General features: G+C 38.0%; 1 protein-coding gene across 2 annotated transcripts in view; it reads left to right on the top strand.

Annotated features, from left to right (window-relative positions):
- LOC141427909 (uncharacterized) overlaps positions 1–22,911 on the top strand; it is a 73,494-nt gene extending 50,583 nt beyond the window's left edge. The window contains exons 1-2 of one of the 2 annotated variants that reach the window (XM_074087523.1): positions 15,419–15,498; positions 16,292–22,911. In XM_074087523.1, the coding sequence (XP_073943624.1) occupies positions 16,710–18,431 (1,722 nt within the window). In that variant the 5' untranslated portion in view covers positions 15,419–15,498; positions 16,292–16,709 and the 3' untranslated portion in view covers positions 18,432–22,911. Of the gene's footprint in view, positions 1–15,418; positions 15,499–16,291 lie in introns of those variants that run through there. The other variant, XM_074087514.1, reaches the window with a different exon arrangement.
- The last annotated feature ends 293 nt before the right edge of the window (positions 22,912–23,204 follow it).

Here is a 23,204-nt window from a genome sequence, read left to right as displayed (position 1 = left end):
TAACTTATTTTTTAATACAAGCTTTTTTCGCTGACTTTACTTTTTGTTGATAATACTCGCATTGTCAGACAACCTAGATATTAATTATAACCAACTTTTAAGACAATCCGACCACTTGGAATGAATCCATATTATATTGCAAGATTTGAAGCTAACAAATAAATATATACGAGGTGTTGGTAAATATACTTGTTAATAATAAGTTTTTGATAATAAATAATTTAATTTTTTATACAAGTTTTATTTTTCTGACTGTACTTTTTGTCAACTTTACTTGCATTGTCGTCCAAACTACATTTGCATACCAAATTTTAAGTCGATGCCATTAATCGTTGAAGGGTTCCGTCCTGTGGAGACGGTCCAGCAGGGCTACTACAAAACTCGAAAGTCGAAGTTCATGTCGTGCGGTCCCTCTGACACTTATACTATTTAATACGAGAGCGAGAGAGACGGTACGACACGAACTTCGAGTTTTGTAGTAGCTCTTCTGGCGGGACTACTAGGATGTCACTGCCAGATTATTGTACTGTCACGCAATTTACATAAGTATGCCAAATTTCAAGTCAATCCGACTACTGGAAGTTGGTCGAATTTAACTTACAAGATTTGACTACAGACAGATAAAACGGGACGGGAGAGCTTGTAAAAAACCGGCCAAAAGCGTGTAAGGCACGCGCAAGATAGGGTTTCGTAGCAATTACGAAAAAATCAAGTTATAATTGTTCTAAGGATTTCGTATTGTGTACGGAATCTTCCAAGTTTAGGTACATGTTATATCTTAGGCTGCTATTTACTCTTAAACTACTAATAATTCTGAAGCAACCTTAGCTGTTATAATTTTCCTTGTAAATTTGATATACTTTCTACCATCTTCAATTTTTTCTAATTTTTCCACCCAACAGTTAAAAAAAAGTCCTAGTTGACTACAGAACCCTAAATAGGGAGTAGGTTGTATTAAAAATTTAAAACAGAAATGTGTGTTTTTTATGAATATTTTGTCGATTTCTCCATCAATTATGAATCTATTTTTTTTATAGACATCTTCGGTCGTTTTAACTCAGACTAACACATAGCATTACAGCACAGTTTATTATTATGTATGTCATCATCCCAGCCTATATACGTCCCACTACTGGGCACAGGCCTCCTCTCAGATCAAGAGGGCTTGGGCCATAGTTCCCACGCGGGCCCAGTGCGGATTGGGAACTTGGATTATGTATGTGATCACGGATTATATTTCCACTTGTCGCAGCTCAACAGCACGAATTGTTCCGACTTGTATAAAGAAAGCTAGGATATTAAACGTACCTATGCTATTGGCAACTTGCAGTTTTAACTCCATAGAAATGCGTGGACATAAATCTGAGACGCCGACGAGCCGCAATTATAAGATACAGCATCAAAGCGCTTCCATCACGTTTCACTGTGTGTTTCACAACCCTCGCGATATAATACGCCAGGTTAGTATCAGAGCATACTGCTTTTAAGGCGAGGACTTTTATTTATCTTCCTGCAGCCCAGTGTCCTATTCATAGGACTTATTGTAAGGTAACATCAAACTCTTTCATAAGCGACATAAAATTTATAAACGAAAAATTTTACTTTGACGGCAGGAGGCTTAAAAACTGTCTGTTAATAATTGTTAAAAATGTAAAGAACCCGTATAGAACGTTTGACATTTCGAAATTTCATATAGGTAAATTTTAAGGGTTCTGTACCTAGCCGAAAGGTACTGAACCCTTAAGGTAAAGGGTACTGTCGCTTTGCAATCGTTCCATAGTACTAATAAATATAACTTTTTTAGATAACCTTGTGCGCAAAGTGGTAATATAGAGATATTGGAATGACTAAGAGTTACAGACAGTAACACCATTTGTGATTAACCTTAAAATGACAGAATAATTTTAAGATCGTGCTAGAGCTATAGGGTTTAATATAACTAATAAATGGCGGTTATAGAACCTGTTTTATCGCCAAATGTACATACAAATATCGCTCAATAAATGGGTTAAAACACAGACATGGAGAACAGTTTGTAGTCAAAATTTGACGCCACGGTGCACAGACATCGAATCTGTAATTTATTTGTTATAAAATAATGCTTTTGGAATATTTATTAACTTAGTTCTATATAGTTCTATTATATTTGTTCTATTATATTCTATTATATTCTTATATATTTGCGTTAAAGTTAAAATATTTTTCGTTCGTCTGTGCTTTTATCGTCAACGTAGCTTTTTTAGGGTTCCGTAGCCAAAATGGCCAAAACGGAATCCTTATAGTTTTGCCATGTCTGTCTGTTCGTCCGTGGCTCTGCTCAGAGACTGTCAATGCTAGAAAGCTGTAATTTTGCACGAATATAATATGTAAACTATGCCGACAAAATTGTACAATAAAAAATTTAGTGCGGGTATTTTTTTTTCTCATCCAACCTTGTAGCGTGGGGTATCGTTGGATAGGTATTTTAAAAGGGGGGTTGCTAAAATAATTTTTCGATTCAGTGATTTGTTTGCAAAATATTCAACTTTAAAGTGCAAATTTTCAATAAAATCGAGCGCCCACCCCCCCCCCTCTAAAATCTAAACTGGTGGGTGGAAAAATTTGAAAACAATTCAGGATAGTAGTACGTATATCAAACTTACAAGGGAAACTATAAAGGTTAAGTTTTCTAAAGAATTATTAGTAGTTTAAAAGTAAATAGCAGCCTAAGGTATAAAATATACTTAAACTTGGAATATTCCGTAAAAAATACGAAATCCCTAGAAAAACATGACTTATTTTTTTCGTAATGGCTACGGAACCCTATTTTGGGCGTGTCCGACACGCTCTTGGCCAGTTTATTACATTTACGCAGGCACTTCCTACTATCAATATAATCATCACATTCTTAGTTTTCGAATTGGATTAGCTGTATATAAATGTACAAAAACGAAAGAGAAAGATTTCTCAGAGAAAGAGAGAGAGATAGTCAAAAGAGTGCTGCCACAAAGTTAGGAGAGGACAGTCTTGATTTCTTCTCTGGGAAAACAGCCATTTCTTCGCCTTAAGCAGGTCAAGCTCTTAGATTTACGACAAGTTTATTTCGCAAGTTGTTTCGCATATCTTATTTATCACAGGTGCATCGATATTAGGTTCTAATACATAATGGCCTCCTTTAGGCTTTATGGTAATGGGCCGTATCGTCAGAAGATACTGCTCGCGGGTTATAGTGCTGGCAAAGTGAGAAAAGGCCGATGACGTCATGTTCCATAACTAATAATTTCTGGTTACATTGCAACTGTAGAATATGATGTTCAGAGAAATTGAACATTAAATAAAAATTGATTAAACAGCAATTATGGTAATGCAGTTTTTGGAAAGTGACCCTTATTTTTTTACCTAAATTAACGAGCTTTAGCAATATAAATTAAATTAAATATATATTCTATTCAAAGAAATGTAAAGTGTAAGGGTAGAGGTACAGTCATCAGCACAAATATCTGACGCAACAAAGCAGGCCTAATATCTAATACGACTCTATTTCTAGGGCCGGTAGGACGTGTCAGAAAATGTTTGCATGCTCTGAGCAATTAATGTATATATATCTAATAATCTCCGTTTATATGGAAACACGAACAGCGCCTCTAGTGGAACGTTTGCGATGTTCGTGTTTCCATATACATTGAGATTTTAACGCGAACGCGATCGAGACGTATTTTGTAACCGAAAACTTACACTAAGGGCACTGCTCTCAATGCAGATGACTGTATCTCTTTCTTAACTGATTGGCAATCAATGGATAAATATTATATTTTGTACACATTTTACGTTGCTGTATGTACTGTTAAACTATACATACAGGTTTGTAGCAGTTATATTATGATGTACTTACCTTAGCACCCACCGACTGCCGACCGCCGACCCGGCACGCACCCACTGACATGGTGCACGCATCCCGGCCATTTATATCTGACATCTCCGGCATGAATATTAGCCCAGCTATACAGAATGGTTCCATATACTTGGTATTAAAGCAACCTTCTTACCACCACTCAACTGGCCACCAGAATATTGGAACCATGTTATACCATGCATCTGGTTTACAAATAAAAATACGTGCATTTAATTCTATTGTACTCAGCCTTAAAAAAGTCAAAATGATATTTATAAATATATCCTTAATATCAGCTTGCTAAATATTGATGAAAATATTGATGGAAATGAGACCTACTTATTGTACTGTCCATGGAATAACAATAAATAATCTTTGCAATTGACAGTTATTCTTTTGTCACTGAGTTGAAAATAGACCCATATTCTATCCATAAATATGGGTCTATTTTCAACTCAGTGACAAAAGAATAACTGTCAATTGCAAAGATTATTTATTGTTATTCCATGGACAGTACAATGTTATTTTGTATGGGTTATCCCTTCTGTTTGTAAAGAAGCCTATTTGGCCACTTAAATTTTAACAATTAACACGTAATGTTATGTTATGTAAATCATTTCGATAAATTAAATTGTATCGTGAATTATATTTCGTGAATTACCTATAAGTACTGAAAGTCAGCGCTGCGCAATGCACGCTTACGCTTGCACTCGCAGCAAATGCCGAGTCCGCTCCTTTTGCCACAAAAAACTGTCTTCTGGTTAGGTTTAGTGTAGGTATGTTTTTTCTTTTTTCAACTGTTCATTTTTTTATTATTTTATTTATTTATTTTTTGTGGGCATAAATGATTTCTTTCTTTCAAAAGTATCTGGAGCATCGGAGACGAAAAAATAATAGTTAAAAAGTGATGTTTTCACTTAAAAATGTTCTCGTTACCTTGATAAACAGCTTCAACGAATCCCTTCAATTAATGTAATTACGATTCCGGTTTACAAATTATACTCGTACACGCTTTTTATTGCAAATTGTTATTTGGCCATATTCATTACGAAAGTGGTTTCGTGAAGTGTCACAGGCTAATAAAGATTGACATTCCATTTTTAGGGTTCCGGGTTATTTTATTATTATTAGATTTTTATATTTATTTATGTCTTTTTTAGTGTACCTCCCATAGATGTAAACTGGGGGTGATTTTTTTTTCTCTTCCAACATTGTAGTGTGGGGTATCGTTGGATAGATCTTTTAACACCATTAAGGGGTTGCTCAAACGATTTTTCGATTCAGTGATTTGTTTGCAAAATATTCAACTTGAAAGTGCAAATTATCAATAAAATCGAGCGTCCCCCCCCCCTCTAAAATCTAACCCGGTGGGTAGAAAAATTTGAAAAAAATCAGAATCGTTGTAAGTACATATATCAAACTTTCAAGGAAAACTATAACGGCTAAGTTTGCTTGAGAATTATTAGTAGTTTAAGAGTAAATAGCAGCCTAAGGTATAAAATATACCTAAACTTGGAAGGTTCCGTATAAAATACGAAATCCTTAGAAAAATATTACTTATTTTATTTCGTAATGGCTACGGAACCCTATTTTGGGCGTGTCCGACACGGTCTTGGCTGGTTTTATGCTTGTATTTATAATCGAGCAACGCGAGAAGCGGAGGGTCAGCCGCGGGCATCCTCACTCTCTCGACCTCGCTAGCGAGAAGAAACATAAGCTGCCCAATTAAATACGACAATATCGATGGAAATAATGATCGCGTTTATTGATTTAAATTGCAAAGGAGCATGTCACTCCTACCGGATTCGGGCGACTCGTCTCGTTATCGGCAAAGTTTTAATTGGCAGACGTGTTATTATCCGGCTGCCAGCGCGCAGCTTCCAGCGCCAGCGCACATCCGCGCTCTAGCCCATCATTTATCAGCCGCCACGACAGCTGCGACGCAAGTGCAGTGCAACACAAAAGACGTGATCTTATGTACCGTAACTGCGAACGTAGATCGTAAAATGTTAATAGATACTACGAGTTAAGTTGAGCACCGATAACTTATAAGTACCGATCTAGGTTTATAGATAGGACATTAACAAAGGTACGCCGGGTAATGGTCAGTGGCAGTCCAGGACACGAATGCTCAAGGCTGTCCAGTGAAAGGATCCATCGAATCTGGAGCATCCCAGTGGCGTCGTCGAAGGGCCCGCGCAGCATAGCCGCCGTGCCGCCGAGCCGCCATCGACACCACGAAATATGCAAATGATTCTAAACTGTAGCCTTGCGCAACGCAGCCTCCCCGCGGCCGCACGACACTTTAATAACTGCAAAACATTATTCACGGAGCAAATTCATGTGAGTAATATTAACTAGTTTGCTCACTAAACCGATCATTCGTTAAACTCGGCCTTAAATCCATTTCGAACATCGATGGGTTCTGGTAAGGGAATATTATTTAATAATCACTTAAGTTTATATGCTTGCAACGTTGAAATTAAATTTTAATCATAAAGCAGTATTTGAGATGTGTAAGTTTCCTTGGTTGGGTAATAGTAGGTAAGTACCTTCTGTAAGATGGCGAGTTTGAGCAAAGCAACCGATAAACAGCCGATATTTACGGCTCTCCACGAGACACCGCACGAACTTACCTAATTGCACTGCGCGCTTGTTACTCGCTTATATTTCACGAATAGATAAATTTATGAATGCATAAACCTGATTCCTTATGCACATTCAGCGCGCTATCTCCGCTTCCCGAATGGCAACAGCGGTGTAATACCCAGAACATGAATTTATGAAAGGTTTAATAAGTTCACGTATTACTCTGACATAAGCACTAAGATGTTAAAATCAATGTGAGCCGACATAAATCATTTGAAATGATCCGTGCATACGTTTAGTTCCTATTAATATGTATTTAGTTACATATGAGAAAGTATAGTGATGGTATTTAAATAGAACAATGTGTCTTAGCTTTTAAATATATATATTTTCAGATTACTAAGTAGCCTTGGACGTTCTAATTAATAGAAGCCTAATCTATGCCGTGGCCTATTTTATCCCAGGAAAATGCCAAACCCGCAGGACGCGGAAAAATATCGAACAACTATTTAAATAAGTACATATTATTATAATTACATTTTATAATTGAAAGTTCAATTATTGCTGCTTGCCTTACCTACAATTAAGCAAAATTTGCAGTCATTCAAGAAGCTTGTATATGGAAATGGGCTCCTCATTGAAAGAGTTGTTTGCGCATGTCAAATATTTAATAGCCTTAGGTAACCTTTGCACTCCTGTTGCTTATTATTGTATAAGGTATTTAATATTTCATTCATGTTAAGTATGGTACTTTAATAAATTTATTGACTCCAACTAATGGACAGAGCCATATTTATTTAAAACAAATAATCAGTTTATTGACTTACTTTCAGTTTAACACACTGTAGTTTTATCAGTACTTATCACGAGTTTGCAAGGTAACAATTTTTACATGAGCAACAAAACATGATAATTTATAACTAAATAGAGAAAATAAAAAGCCAACTGGATTGTTTTCGCGTCATCGCGCTGTCTAACCTGTTTCGAGCATCTACCAAAATAAATTAAGAACTGCAATGCCAATTGCGAATCGAGCGATTCGCACTAAGTATAAGGTTCCGTCCGCATTGCAGTTGCACAAAATATTCAATTAGGTATGTAGTTTTCCAAAATTTATTGTATCTACGTAATCTATCTAGGAAGAACTATTTAGCTTAGGTACATTTCTTAAATGGGAAAAAAAGATTAAGGCAACCGGACTGGATACGAGTATGACCGGATCTATGAATCAGAAAATGGTTTTTGCACATCCACGATATCTTTAACGACCTATCCAACACCATACCAACCCGCACCATAGGATTGACAAGTAAAAATCATTCTTGCTTAACTTGTAGGGGAGGTAACCTAAAAAGTACGAATCCCAGAAAAGGTTATGAAATGAAATGAAACGATTTATTTTGCTGGAACATCACATTATGTTAAATCAATATGGCACAACAAACAAAAAGAAAATACTGCTCAAGTTATTTAAGGCATTAACTACAATGTAATATCAGTTCATCATATGTAGCTTAATTAGCTTCACAACCGCGACACGAAACAAAATGCATTGGCAAATTGTTCTGTCGGAAATATTTACTAACATACCTACTACGTTAGAGTAAGTTATGCTGTGAGCGATATTTTTATAAAACATAAAGTGGCAGTTAGAGGAAACCAAAAATGCAGACGCAGTTAATAAATGTGCATTATAGTACTAGTAATACAAAGTATTGACGAGGAAGGTTGTAAGACCTTGTAGGACCAGTAAGGCGGTAGAGAGGTGGAAAATATACGAAGGTAAACCCCGGAGCTTTCAACTCAATAGGAATAATTTTCACCAGCGCGAATACTGCGGTGGTTAAAAACTTACAACAATATTACCAATCTTTTTGACACGTTAAAGTCTCAAAATTGGACAATTAATAGATACGTAGGTACATATTTGCAATTATAAATAACAGTAATTAAAACACCATAAAGAGTTGAGATCGGTAAATCGCTCACGACCTGGCCAAACCGGATCCAAATCGAAGGGAGACTTATTGTAACTGGAGCACACCGTCTCGAATATCGCCCCTTAAGTCGAATAAGATTTTCTTTCGTACGCCGCAATACTGCAGTTTCTCTTTTTTGTCAGTGCACCTGCGATGTAGGGCAATCTGGGTAATTTCGAAACTGTAGCATGATTGACGCTTATCGGATAAAACAATTTAGCGATACAGTACTTTTTCTTAACATGAAATATTACATTTTGTCCAGTAATTTAATATGCATCTACACATTTCGTTGCATTTTAACTGATAAAATCTCTTAAAAAATGTGCTAAAATAATTCCTTAAAAGTACTTACCACTTTACAATTTACAAAATACGAATTATGGAATCGGTAATACGAGTATAAAAGGAATTGCTGAAGTCATCTTGAATATTGCGTACTTAGATCTACCTCTAAAAGCATACAAACGAATAAAATTAAGCATCTGAAGGTATGTTTATTGAAGGCTGTTAAGAACTTACATTGAATTGAAATAAACTGTACTCTGCCCCCGCTCTTGGTCAGCGCGTAGAGTACAGCGACTTGCAAAAGTTTTCATAATAACATGTAGGTACGTACATGTATACGTACTCAATTTACAAAATTGAGAAAAATAACTAGGTATCTACCGAATTGCACTTTCGAACTGGTGTTATTTTGGCAAACGCTGCATGAATCACTGCTTTACTTGTAGTGATGTAGTGAATGGGTAACTCGTAGAGCGCTTCTTTATACCGACTTATAAATTTATAATATTTTTTTAAATGTTTGTGCGGGAATCGGGCTTTCTTACGATTTTTTGTGCCTATGCATTAAAAATTAATTAATATTGTTTTTAGGTAAAAATTGTAAAGCGTCCGTACTTTTATATTGGGTTAAATAAAGTAAACACCATGCTTTAGGAAGATCATATCGATCGCAAATTGATACGAAGAGAATTAATTTGTGTTTGAGTTTATTCCGCTTTTTAGCGATACTATTAAAGACTTAATAATTATTGATATTTTTCATAAATGAGATGAACTTTTTCATCTGTCATAACTATGTAGGTAAATAGTAAACTCATCGCGTGAACATAAATATAACTCTCTCACGAGTGGTTTTGTTACTCGGATACACAATCATCATTATTTCATTGTGGCATATAACTAGAAGAAAGATATTATCATTAGCAACGTCTGGCTATCCGAGTGGATCTTGTAAGTTTTATTTGTGTGATCACGTTCAAACGTAATTACGTATCCATGAATTGGTAATAAAGTTGGTAATGTTTGAAGTGTGCGGCGTGTAGCCAGCGCTAGTCGCGTCGCGGCGTGCGCGTGGGAACTCGACCACCGTTCTACACGATAGGCTCCAAGCCATATTTCACATCAGAATTCGACGCACTCCAGTTACAGCGCGCACCTAAGTAATCCGCACCAATAATGTCACGACTAGATTGTGCATCCTTGCAGGACTGCGAGCCCGGCTGTTGCCGACCTGCATTGACATTTAAATCTCGTATATTTAAACGTATATTGACTATCAAATTAGAGCAAAATGATTTTGTTTACTTAATCAACACAAAATAATGCAACAATTAAAAGCTTTAATAAAACCATGACGAAGACGAATAAAACCATCCATTACTCGTATTTATCCCTATGTAGGTATATTTTAGTTTTCCATATTTATATTGAATCGGTACTGCCGACATTGTTTGACTTATCTCAACGTAACACCAGTACTTGCCATCAATATTTTAAGAGTGAAGATTTGACGAACTCAGGTAATGATTTTAGATACTGTGGGATATGTCAGTTGTACAGTGTCAGTGTATACAGTTGATGCGCCTTGTCATTGCGCGAGGCATCTTCTGCGCCTGTGCGCTAAGCAAGCCACTCGCAACTATAATTTCGCTATTACAGCCTGCTATCCGACTTAAATATGTAAGTACGGTTTATGTGCATAGTAATCTGGCATAAAATTGCAACAGAGAGATCAAAGGCTGGCCGAGCAAGTGGTCATCTCGTCTCCACTATGAAATGTCAGGGGTCGGCGCGGACGCAGCGCAACAGCGCAGGTGACGACGGCCCGGTATGCGCCGACGTTTCCATTAATGTAGGTGCGTTTACTATTCATCTATTTATTGGGCAGTGGAACTCCAATTAAATTATTCAACAAACAACTTTCATTTCATCTTCTATTGCATGCCGAGCCGAATTATTTGCAGACGCACGCTACCGAGAACTAGTTACTAATAAGCTGCGTACCGAACTAATCATTTAGAATACTACCTACCTACATTATACGCCACATTAGCGTCTCGTTTGCAGAGGTGCACCTGTCTCGTCTTGATGTTCTATTTCGTATCCAAGAAGCAGTTCCTCAAGTCTACAGTCATGTCTATTTAAGGCGACCAATTAAATCCGTCGCATTGTCGTCGGTTGGCTATCGCCACACGAATCGCAATCCAGCCAGCGCGGCTGCGTGCGCCCCCCTCCCCCCGTCCTGTGGCCCCGGCCCCCGCAGGCAGAGTCGGGGCATAACACTATCGTCACCATCAAGACTTTAGCGTTAATTGTCCACTTATTTTCGTTTGTAAATAAATACCTACAAGGCAATTTGTAGGCTTCGTTCGATGGCTCTCAAAGATAAAGCCGAGCATTGTTGTTGCGATATCGAGGCCGTTTATTTCATGTTAATTAAAGATAACGAACTCTATCTATCCAGTTTACCGATATTGGATTGCAGAAGGTAGGTATAACAGTAACATTCAAATTATTTTGCAAGAAATCACACACTATAATTTTGCACATGTTTTTTAACCGGAGTCATTTAAAAATATGCACGTACGAATATGTACTTACAAAGTCTTTTGGAATTCGGAAATATTTTATATGCAGAATGAGAGTGTGTTGGTAATTTTTATTAGGTAGGTGTATAAACGTATGAGTCAGTTGTGGAACAGAGTTGGGTAGGTAGGTATTTCAAGGGTAATGTATAGTGATCGCGGCGGTGGCGGCGGCGGCGGCGGTGAGCGCTGATGCGGCGTGATCCAGTTGCGTTCCCGCGACGTGGCGCAAGCGCCGAGCCTCGTTAACCCACATGCGGCGCCGCTACCCGCTAAAATACTATTTGATAAACGAACTATATCGTCACCAATTTTAAATGGAAATTTTAATCCGATGACTTGGAACCGCCACGCGTTCTTGGGAAACAGGATCAATACATATTCAAATTAATATGAATTATTTCAAGCTAATCATTTATTTCTTGCAACCTTCAAAAAATGTTTTCCTAAGGTTAAACATTAAAATTATCTTTTGACACTATATTTTCATACCAGAATTAAAACCTATAGGGTACTTACCGCACCGTTGACATAGGTACACGTAGATTTCTGATTGGCAGAAAGCTAGGTCCCACCGGCCTGAAAAAAGTCCAAAACATATTTTACCTTGATTTTAAAATTGTACGGAATTCTTAGAGCGCAACACCGATTCTCAAATTTCCTTATACAATTTACTGTGACACTATTTTGAGAAATTTTATGACCACAAATCCAAAAAACTGTAAAATTTTATAATGTTCATCATAATCAGTGATCATTAGTGATTTAAAAATATGGAAAGATACGTAACACTGATCATAACCTAAATATTTAGGTACTAAACGGAGATATCAAATCTGTCTTATTGGTATCTGTTGCAAATAAGAGACACCTATGCCGTCCAAATATTAACAGAATATACATATACGTACTACGAAATATTAAAAATCTGACGCGTTTAATATCTATTAACACCAATACGGCTGCTATTAACTCTGTTACAACTGTACTCGTAGTAAATAACTTCTAGTGTCTAGTTGCAATATTATATTCATAAAGCGTAAGTTTAGCTCCATGTTTATGACAATTAAATTATTCTATCGGTTCAAGGCAGGCTAAACTAACTTAAACAAACACAAACTAACTTAGTAACTAAAAATACTTAGTTCGAGTTAAAACTCGAGCTCTATTTTAATCAATTATGTTTTCAAATGTCTAGTTTTTAAATGGCGTAATAAAACAAAACTTTCTTTATATCGACTACGTAACAGCGCTATGAACATCTAATGTTGGGCTTGTTGTAAGATGGTTCTGGCAACAATTTGAGATGCTATTATATATATGGTTTCCTGGGTCGGTTGGAACTGACTGGAGCTTATATATGATCTATAAGATAGAAGTTTTGATAGAAATCATTAATTTGACATAGGGTATAGGGCAGTCTTGTCGATATCAGAGAGTAATGCTCGGTTCCGTATTTACCACTGTACTAAGCACATGTATTGTGCACTAATTGATGTAGTTAATGCGCAAACCGAAGTTGTTACTTTACAATATGCTGCCACTGAGTAGTCACCTATGAACGACTCAAGCGCATCCCCATAGGAGGTCCGCTCGCACTAAGACTTGCGCTTTGAATCGTTTAACCTAGATACGACCGTCCAAGTACCTATACCGAGCCGACTTCGGCCGTAAAGCTTTTGTGGTGCATCCATTAAACAGAAAAATATTTAACAACCCGACTTAACGCAATGGTGAAATTTCGAGTCGTAAACGCGGTCGAATTACGTATTTTATTGGATTATTGGTAATCATGCTTTTAAAATATCTGCCTCAAGGTTTTATTTATTAACTGATTCCCGCAATTAAAGTAAAGCCTTCGGGGCTAAAGCAAACCGCAAGGGTCAATAGTTATTGGTGTAAGTATTGGGGATATATTAGTTGTAGAAATTAAGCAATTTTATTTAATAACTCGATGAAAACGACGAGGAAAAGATACTTTTTAACTGACTTCAAAAAAAGGAGGAGGTTATCAATTCGGTTGATTTTTTTTATCATTATTATTATTTTTTGAATTGATTGATTGACTTGTCTGTATGTCTATCAGGAACTATTCACATTTCTGTACGCTCTCACTAAATAGACTATCATTCAGTGAAATTTGCTATAGTCGGTAAAAAAAAACTAAATTCAGTTCAGCCTCGACTTTATAATGCCAGAGGTACCTAAGAATTGAATCGTGAGCGTTCACAATTTATTACCATTATCTATTTCAGAATACAAATTGCAATCGGCATTTATCAGCTAAGTTAGTAGGTTAGTGCTATTACGACTTGAATTCTTAGAAAAACCGCTAAGACGCGGCCTTGTTGCTGTTCTGGTGCCTGGACTAGGGTTACCAGATATTTATATTTCCTGAAAATGTCCCTGAATTGCGCCCAATTTCCTCACAAACAGAATATTGTATTAAGTAAATTCGTAAATGTTAACAGTGATCTGTTTAATTCAATTGATAGTTCTTTCCCGTTTTACAAATAGAGGGCCACAATTCCTAGCCTAGTCTGGTAACCCTATAATAAATAGCGCTCGGCTATTGTTCGCACCTTTAATATTAATCCAGCCAGTACAAACAGTAAAAATGTAGAAACAATCTAGAGGTGCCGACGCTAATAATAATAATTATAAGATAAAAAAAACTCTAATTACGTTTTATTGTATAACGATTAAGACACGTACACTGACGGTATCAGCCTGTATAACGGAGACTTTCAAGTGCTTGAAATCAAGGCTGGACAAAAACTATAGCAAACAGGCAATACGAGTACGTCAAAGGTAAAGCTTATAATATCAATAATATACTCATTTAGCCTTCATCTCCAAGAACAAACAGAATCTAATTTGGTACGTGGTAAACAAACTAATCGAATCGTTTATAGTGTTTGTCAATGAACCAATTTTTTGCCAGTTTTTTCTGATGAGATTTGATAAAAAGTTTTAAGATGATGATACCTATCAACTTTCCATTTCGCATCGCATCGCAAAGCAGCAAGACATTAACGCAGGAAGACATCAACGCGCGCAGCGCATTACAAACAAGCATTCCTAAGTCATAGTTTCAATACTTTACAGAGTGTACCTATGGCTAAAAGTATTTTTGAGTTTTATATTGAAATTTCGTTGATCATACTTTTTTATTATTATGACAAGAATACATAAACCTACTGAACCTTTACACACTGTCGTTGACAGTTAACCCGTCACGCGTCCTAGAGACTACGTTAGTCCCTAACTTTTCTTGCGAGAAATGTCCTAGAGACTACGGGTAGACTACTGGTAGTCTCTAGGGCATTTCCCGCACAAAGAAATTAGGGACTAATGTACCTAGTCTTGGCCGCGTGACGGGTTAAGGATTATTAGGCAATTCAACATGAGTAAAAAAAAAGTAATCTTGAACAGGACCTAGGAATCCTTAAAGTTCCGTATATCGTGTGAAATTGGATAGGTACTGCTTGTAAGTAAATAACAAATAAATCTAATATTTTCATGAGATACTACCGTATCATTTGAATTTACAGCCATTGCTAATAATAATTTACATCCAGTCGCTAAATTGTAAGTACTTAATGCGCAGACGGGGAGTTCTATTAGGGCCATAATAGCATATTGAGTATATATATACTACCTTTGACCGGATGTAAAATTATAATGGCGCTGTTTGACGCGTTGCCGGCAATTAAAGATTCGTTTCATAAGTGTTTATAGCTATCATTTGCTGTATTAAGGGGTAATTACTCATTAGACCGTAATCATAATTTGTCTGCGCCATATTGTCAAAATTCAGTTAAACTGTCGATTCCCATTTTGACCATAAAGTAAGACTGTAATAAGATTTTATATCGGAGATCTGATCTAAATTAAAAGCGTATCTAGGTACCTTATAAATAATATAGATGATGAAACTAATTCCTCGACCGTAAAATGGTTTATATTTAAAACCTGTTCACAAAACATAATGTTGGCACTTGATTTCGCGATTCGTATTCGCATTTAAATCATTGCATTTCCGACGCTCACGGGAAAAACAACTCGTTCGCCCGAGAATTTTTGGCACATACGGCTCAGTGCTAGTGTAATCTCAATTCGTAACGTCGCCCCGGAGGTAGAGGATGGTAGTTTTATGCAAGTGTGCAGAGTAGCCCAAAGTCAGGTTTGAACTTGTGTGTTATGTAAAAACCGTATTGAAATCAATCGCAATCTTAAAAGTGTCAAGTGTCGGCCTATATTCGCGGTGTTAATAATATTTGGTCAAATAGAAACACGTCACGTATCGGCTGTCGACACACGATACGGCGTTTCGGTCCGCGGCCCGGCACTCGACGCCCGAGTCGTTTGACAGGCCTTTCTCACTTTACATTTCTGACTGTTACACTTTTAACGGTCAAAATAACAGCATAAATGCCTCAATTAAGTTGTTTACGAAAAATAATAGGCGAATTAAGAGAAATAATATCTAAGTTATAAATTATAAGTAGCAAAATAAACAGCACTAATTTTATTCACAAAATTGAAATGACATCCATGGACGTTTTATTTACCAAAATGAATGATTGGAACATGAATGAAAGGCAAAAGCGGAAACATTTATATAAGTACCTACCTCGAAAGTATTTGGGCAGAAATGTTCAGTAGAAACATGTATTCGGTGTCGGTAATATTGAAGCGGCGCGGCGTGACTGGCTCGGCCCGGTTCGCTGCAGGATCTAGCCGCACGAACAGAACGGGCTTATTCATTTCATTAAATGTACAGATACACCGATATTCCAATTTAACGACGCTGTATGCAATAAAACTATTGTACCGCTGAATTTGCATAGCATTTCAATTAGATTCCTTAGATTTCATTGCTTGGCGTTTACTTTAATACATATAAAGTAGATAGCAGCATTGACAATTAATACGTTTGCAAGCGATTGTTAACAAGTAAATTTATTTCTTTTCAGATTTTACCACGCCCTCGCTCGTCGATCACCAGAATTGGAAACATGGCACACCCTACCGAGCTCTTCGCCACCACCGCTAAGATTCTTGCGAACTAAGTTATTGCTGGCAGGACACGCGTTGGAGTGAATAATGGGAAAAAGTAATGTACGGATCAAGTTCGCACACTCCATTGGTCCGCCTTTTGAGCTGAGCAAGTTGGGCAAGCTCGAGTAGCGCCCGCTCGCGCCAGCCGCCGCACGCCGCACTTTCAGTTACCGACGCACTTAGCGACTGCCAATAAAGTACAAGTCATACCTGGTTAGAATTCACATATTTAAAACGTAGTTATATTTATTGTAGTACAAAGACGAATCAATCGAAGCGAGGAACCCGATCACACGGTCGCCGCTCTCGGTTCCGAAAATCGAAGCGGTAGACATGACGGCCACTGCCCCAGAATTGTCGAAATCAGATTTTTTTGACTTCGTGACGTCTAACGAGGTGACAGACGCCCAGTATAAGCAACAGATGCGTTCAGTGAACGTGTTCATGGAATCGCCCGACTCGCGGTCGAACCCGCTGCTGTCGGAGGAGCCCAAGGAGCAGAACAACAACAGCCTGCTGGCCGGCGCGGCGCCCGCGCCCGCCGCCGCCGCCGCCATGGCCGCGCCCACCACCTCCACCGCGCTGCAGAGCTTCGACTCCATCTGGAACGTTGATCGCGACCGCGACCGCTTGGAAACCGCCATGCTAGAGGATCTCAACAAATACTACTGGAACCAGGACAGCGAGATCAACTCGCACGCCTGCGCCGACACCGCGATCTCCAACAAGCTGATCAGCAACAACACGGACGGACAGATATACACGCTCACGGTGCTCAACCAGGACATCCACGAGTCCGGTGCCAACCGGTACTGGGGCAAGGAGGACGTCTCCATGTCGAGCCCGACCGACATAGAAAATAATCCCGCGTTAGATCTCGAATCGATATTAAATATGAACGGCTTCCCTAATGATTTCAATCAAGACTCGCTCAGCTCGAATGTGCTTCCGAAAGTTGAAAACTATAGTTATGAAGAAAGTGAATCAGAAAGCCAGAACACAGATTTAAGCACAAGCAACCTAGTTAAAGTGGAACCATATAGTTACGACGATAGTGATTTTCAGTCTAATGATAAAAGAGATGACTCATGTAGTTCTGTAATTGGTACTCCTTTATTAGAAAGCACAGTCGAATTTAACAATAATAACAATGATTGGAAATTAACAGATCAAAACACCGACTCGAACGAGTCTCTACTAAGAAGCGCATTACAGGGAAAAGCTTTCATTAGATATAGTACGGTACAAAAGAATGCACTAACGAAATTGGACGCAACAGCAGAGTTGAAAAGAGTTATAATTAATAATAATAACAATAAAGCCGACGTTCCATCCATGTACCACGATAGTAAAGAGGGGGACGCCGAGCTGTTGATCCATACACCGACCGGAAACGTCAACATATCTATATTATTAGAAGATCCAAATACCACGGTCATCACCAACGGAGACAACCCGTCATCGACGCAAAGCGTAGACGACATAATCCTGTCGCAACTAGATGCCAACTACCCGGAGGACTACGAGAAGTTAAAGCGAATAGCGACGGAGCTTGGCGAGTCGGTTCAGCCATTCTGCACGGTGGAGCCCCTGGAGCCGGCGCGCGGCGTGTACAACATCCACCACGTGAGCGGCGAGCTGGTGACCATGCTGCCGGGCGGCGAGGTGGCGCTGCCGCACATGCAGATCGTGGCCGCCGCGCCCGCCGTCTCCAGCTCCAAGGCGGGCAAGAAGTACAAGCGCATCGCCAACAAGAGCTCGCCGCCCACGGCGCAGGCGCCCTCGGGCGCGGCCATCCAGCCCGCCACCTCCACCTCCAACGGCGTGCGCAAGGAGCGCTCGCTGCACTACTGCTCCATCTGCTCCAAGGGCTTCAAGGACAAGTACTCGGTGAACGTGCACGTGCGGACGCACACGGGCGAAAAGCCCTTCTCCTGCTCGCTGTGCGGTAAGAGCTTCCGGCAGAAGGCGCACCTTGCCAAGCATTACCAGACGCACGTGGCGCAGAAGGCGGCCGCCGCCAACGGCCAGGCCAAGCCGCCCAAGCAGCGGTAACCGCGACCGCGCACCCGCCCTACTCGTTCATAGTCAATAGAACATTGTCACAGTGATAACAATAGTATTTTTTAAGCAAATACCTAAAGGCTGAAACATCACAGATGAATTTGGTAAGGTGCTAACGTAAAATAGTAATTATCGCAAAGTACCTATGGCAGGTTCTGAAATATCGAAGATATGCGAGGAAGTCCGCAGCCTTCATTTTTTGTTAATTTGTATGTATTTCCGTCCGTTACCGAACACATTTCTAGCTTTAGCTAAGAACAGGTACTATTAAGCATAATTGTTTGAGATTATCATAAAAACTAAGTACATTTCGTATTTATTAGTCATAGCTACATATTAATTTACGGTGAAGTCATACGTAGGTGTGTTAACAATATCTCGTGTGAGGTTTGGTTCCTTATTTTAGAGTTACGTACTATATTTAGAAGCAGCACTTTCCATTGGGTTGTTTTCTTTTTACCCCAATTAACAATTTCGGTAAACAAAGTGAACTATCAGATAAGTGGCAGCTGCGAACAGCAGCGCTGGGATTACTGTTCGCCGGCGCGCCGTAATTTCTCTCGACGTGCGACCGGCTAAACTTTCTAAAAAAAAAACAGAGCATAAGATCGAGCACTCAGTACCATCTTTCACTGTTCGGCTATCGAATCTACATCTCATCGCCATTTTTTCAGTTCGGTGGGCGGTGTTATTTTTGAAGTACCGTAACGGAACAATTTGTAATACATACCTCGACGAAATGTAACTCTTTTTAAGCATTACTCGTAAGTATATTATTTGATGAAAATAAATTGCAACAATATTCTTCGTGGTTTCATGTTATTGTAAACCAGTATTGCACTTTATTAAAATTAAGAAAAATTATATACCTAAAACGGTTTACGAGTAGCCAGTGCTAAGACTACTCGTACAACGCCTGCGATAGGTAGGTTTATACGACAACAAAACCGTTATCATTTTCTGTTTCACATTGTTTCGTACAAAAAGCAAGATAATAAGCGATGTTATTTATTACATATGTTAGGAAGCAGTAACGGGCTGCTCGATGCGACGGGACGATTATCTATTTGAGCGTCGCTATCAAACACCGCGGAGAGCGGGTTTCTCATTCCCAATTACATCTTTCTCCTCTTACTGGGAGAGGCCTGATTACCCCCAGATTGCTATAAATTTGAAGTGCAAGCGGTGTTTCAATCGTGGTCTTTAAATTTGTACCCCCTTTCTCGTCTAATAAATTGCCCTTCCTTTCTTTGTCCGCTCTTTGGCTGGTGCCACACGCCTTGTTTGTGCTAGTAATAGTGAATCGTAATTATTTACCATCATTCTATACTAAGTAAATACGAATTGTGAGGGTTTTTATTATGTAACCTACATGAAACTTTATAGTAAGTACTAAGGTTATTTTTTATTACCTAATTCGACTTTAAAACTTCTCAGAATTGAACTTTCGCTGTTATACAAATTAAGATCTAATAGAGCTTTCTAAAACCACCGAGTAACTTTAACAAACATGGTTCAAAAATAGTTTATATGTAAGCAACCGCAAACGAGATTTTGTGTTCATTAATAGATTACTCAGCGGTTTCTTTGTAAAAGCATATTGATTTTTTGTTGGCCATAGCAGGAATAGCGAGTCTTCTCTATTAGCACAGGAAAAATGGCATATTTTGGCGGAAAAATATGTACATCAACAAAATTTGTTTATAACTTTTATCTTGGCACTAGAAATGAGGATCTGCCGAGTCCTACCAAAATTTAGACGTCCTACCCTCTTCCAGGGGGTATGGGCAGTGGCCAACGTTTAAGAAATGCAAATTTTACAAATTAGGCAAGTGAGGTATCATTTTCGATGTAATTTCTTGCGCTGAATCGAATGAGACTATACCCATACTCATAGGATCAATATTTTGCGAGATATGAAGGGTTTTTTTGAAAACATAGAACAGTTTAAAAATCACTTACCAACAATATTTTCTCAAGATGTGGATGTGATGGTAATTTCAGTGATCCTAAGAAGCCTATATTGTTGCTTAAACCCAAAATTGGTCGAGTTAAAATAAAAATATTTTGTTTTCTATGTTTTCAACAAACACCCTTCATATCTTGCAAAATATTGATCCTACGAGTATGGGTATGGTCTCATTCGATTCAGCGCACAAAAATACCTACATAGAAAATGACACCTCACTTCCAGGGGTTATGGCCAGGGGGGTGGGAATTTAACTATGTTTGTTCGGGTGGAAACTCAACTCAAATTTAGTAGTCAGCAAAAGAAGCTTGTATAAGAATGTTTAACAAAAATTTATTCGTTTTTAAAACATTCTAGGAGATACGGAGCCCTTCATGTACGAGTCCGACTCGCACTTGACCGATTTTTTTTTTTCAACAAAAACCCTAAATATCTTGCAAAATATTAATCATGTTATGGATATGGTCTCATTAGATTCAGCGCAAAAAATTACATAGAAAATCACACCTAACACGCCTAGTCCGTAAATTTTGCATTTTTATAAACTCCCTGCTCCTCTGGCATACGCGAACGTAAAATGTGATCGCGAAGAGAGCGCGAGACGAGCAACGTACGGCATCGGCGACAGCGCAGCCTTGACTAAAGATAACTTAATCCTACTTAAATTATCAGTGTGTGCGTGCGGCGGGTGCCATTTAAGCCGCGCGATGTACTTTTGTTCGTAGTGGGCCTACTTTGTTCACTTTTACTATGGTTCTATGTTTTCAACAAAAACCCTTCATATCTCGCAAAATATTGATCCTATGAGTATGGGTATAGTCTCATTCGATTCAGCGGAAGAAATTACATCGAAAATAACACCTCACTTGCCTAGTTTGTAAAATTTGCATTTCTTAGGTAAACGTTGGCCCCTACCCATACCCCCTGGGAGAGGGTAGGACGTCTACATTTTGGTAGGACTCAGCAGATCCTCATTTCTTGTGCCAAGTTAAAAGTTATAAACAAAGTTTTATTGATGTACATGTTTTGCCTCCAAACTGTCTTATTGAGTCTTATTTTACCTGTGCTATATAAATTGTATACCTATTAAACGACTAGTTCTATTAATGTGATCCATAACTATCTTTCTCGAAAACTGCAATGAAACACCATTCAGGACATGGTAAGATTTAGGAAAATATTCGAATTATAAGTCGTATGTAAATCTCCCTGTATAAAATGTTTTTAGAAATCTACTCTGTTCTTTATAACACACATCAGGAACCAAACTACATACGCAGATATTTTACTCAGTTTCATCTTGCCAATATCAGATATGCTACCTACAGATGACGTTGTGAGTATTATTAAACGAACAAGCACTGCCTGAAAATGCTCCTGTTTTAACGATAGACTCTGTCTTCTTAATATATAAAACACCTAGTTATTTATGCTTGTTTAAAATGTTTTTTTTTTCTAATTTGTATAAAATACATGTAGTTTTATGAAGCCCGATAAAAAGCCTTTAACAATACTCATTTTGTGTAAATATATATTATTATAATGACTCAAAAAGGATGAAAAGCGAAAAACTGAATTACGTCATAAATGTACTCTACCACTTCGTATCTCATTAGATGGTATATTGAAAAGTTAGCGAATTTATAGATGACTAGGTAAGTGATTAGAAACATTGAGAGATTTACCAATATATGTTAAGAAGCTATGGCTACCTTATTAAATTATGCGAGTGCATAAATGGTTGTTAATATATTCTTGTAATATATTAAATTATGTTCGTTTTGAGACTTATTTCGAAAAGGAGGTTTAATGATATCAATTTATTTTATTGCATTTGTTCCTGAGTTGATTTTTAGATTTTATTACTAATTAATTAAGTCATTACTATTTATAAGATGTTTCTGTATAAGTAAATCGTGCATGAGTATTTTTATGTTTACGTAGATGTAAGTGTAGTTTTAAGGGCGACGTGGATGAACGTAATGGTAGACATAAGCGGCATACAGAGGATGGCACCGACACTGTAAATATAATGTTACGGAAAGATAATTTATTATGCGGAGGCGCGCTGCGCGTCCTCTCCTCACGATCGGCTCAGTATCGCGGAACCTCCTCGTCCACTTCATCCTTAAACAGAAACCGTCCTGGAAAGTACTGTAGTTCGATTATTTATTTATAGATTAATCATTAAGAAAACACAAGAGACACAAAATCGTATTGTATTTTGATTAACCCCGAGCTGTGATTTTTGCTTATTTGTATATCTTTTGAATCAGTGATTTGCTCAGAATAGATGACGAAAGCTGTATAACCCTGGTCCGATCACTGACGTCTTCCAAGCCCTAAGCTGCCGACGGCTCCAACCGGCTCATCTCACGAACTATTCATAAATACAATAAATGTACCTACTTACCATATTTTTGCAGAATTTACAGATGTGTATCAGATTTCATAATTTTATACTTTCCTACGTTAGTTCGCTAATAAAATGTTTTTATAATATTGATTTTGTTTTATTTTTCAAACCATCACATTCTGAAAAGGTTACTGATTTACATTTTACTCTTCCTACAAAGTGATAACAATGTGGAATGGATGAAATTTTTAGAAACACTTGAAACTTTTTTTATCGATAGGAATAACAGATTCTTAAGTAGCATCAATTAATTTTAAAGAATGGAAGAGTTTTCTTCACCGCAAAATTACGACAGTCCAGTCGGTTACGGGTGGTTCCATAGTTCAGAATAAAATAGACTGCTAAAATCATTACTCTTCCTTTGGCTTTGCCGTAGTCG

This window comes from Choristoneura fumiferana, chromosome Z (genome assembly GCF_025370935.1).
Source record: "Choristoneura fumiferana chromosome Z, NRCan_CFum_1, whole genome shotgun sequence".
In the NCBI taxonomy this organism is placed as follows: Eukaryota; Metazoa; Arthropoda; class Insecta; order Lepidoptera; family Tortricidae; genus Choristoneura; species Choristoneura fumiferana.
The sequence above is the reverse complement of the archived record's forward strand: the minus strand, read 5'-3'. Positions and strand labels throughout refer to the sequence as shown.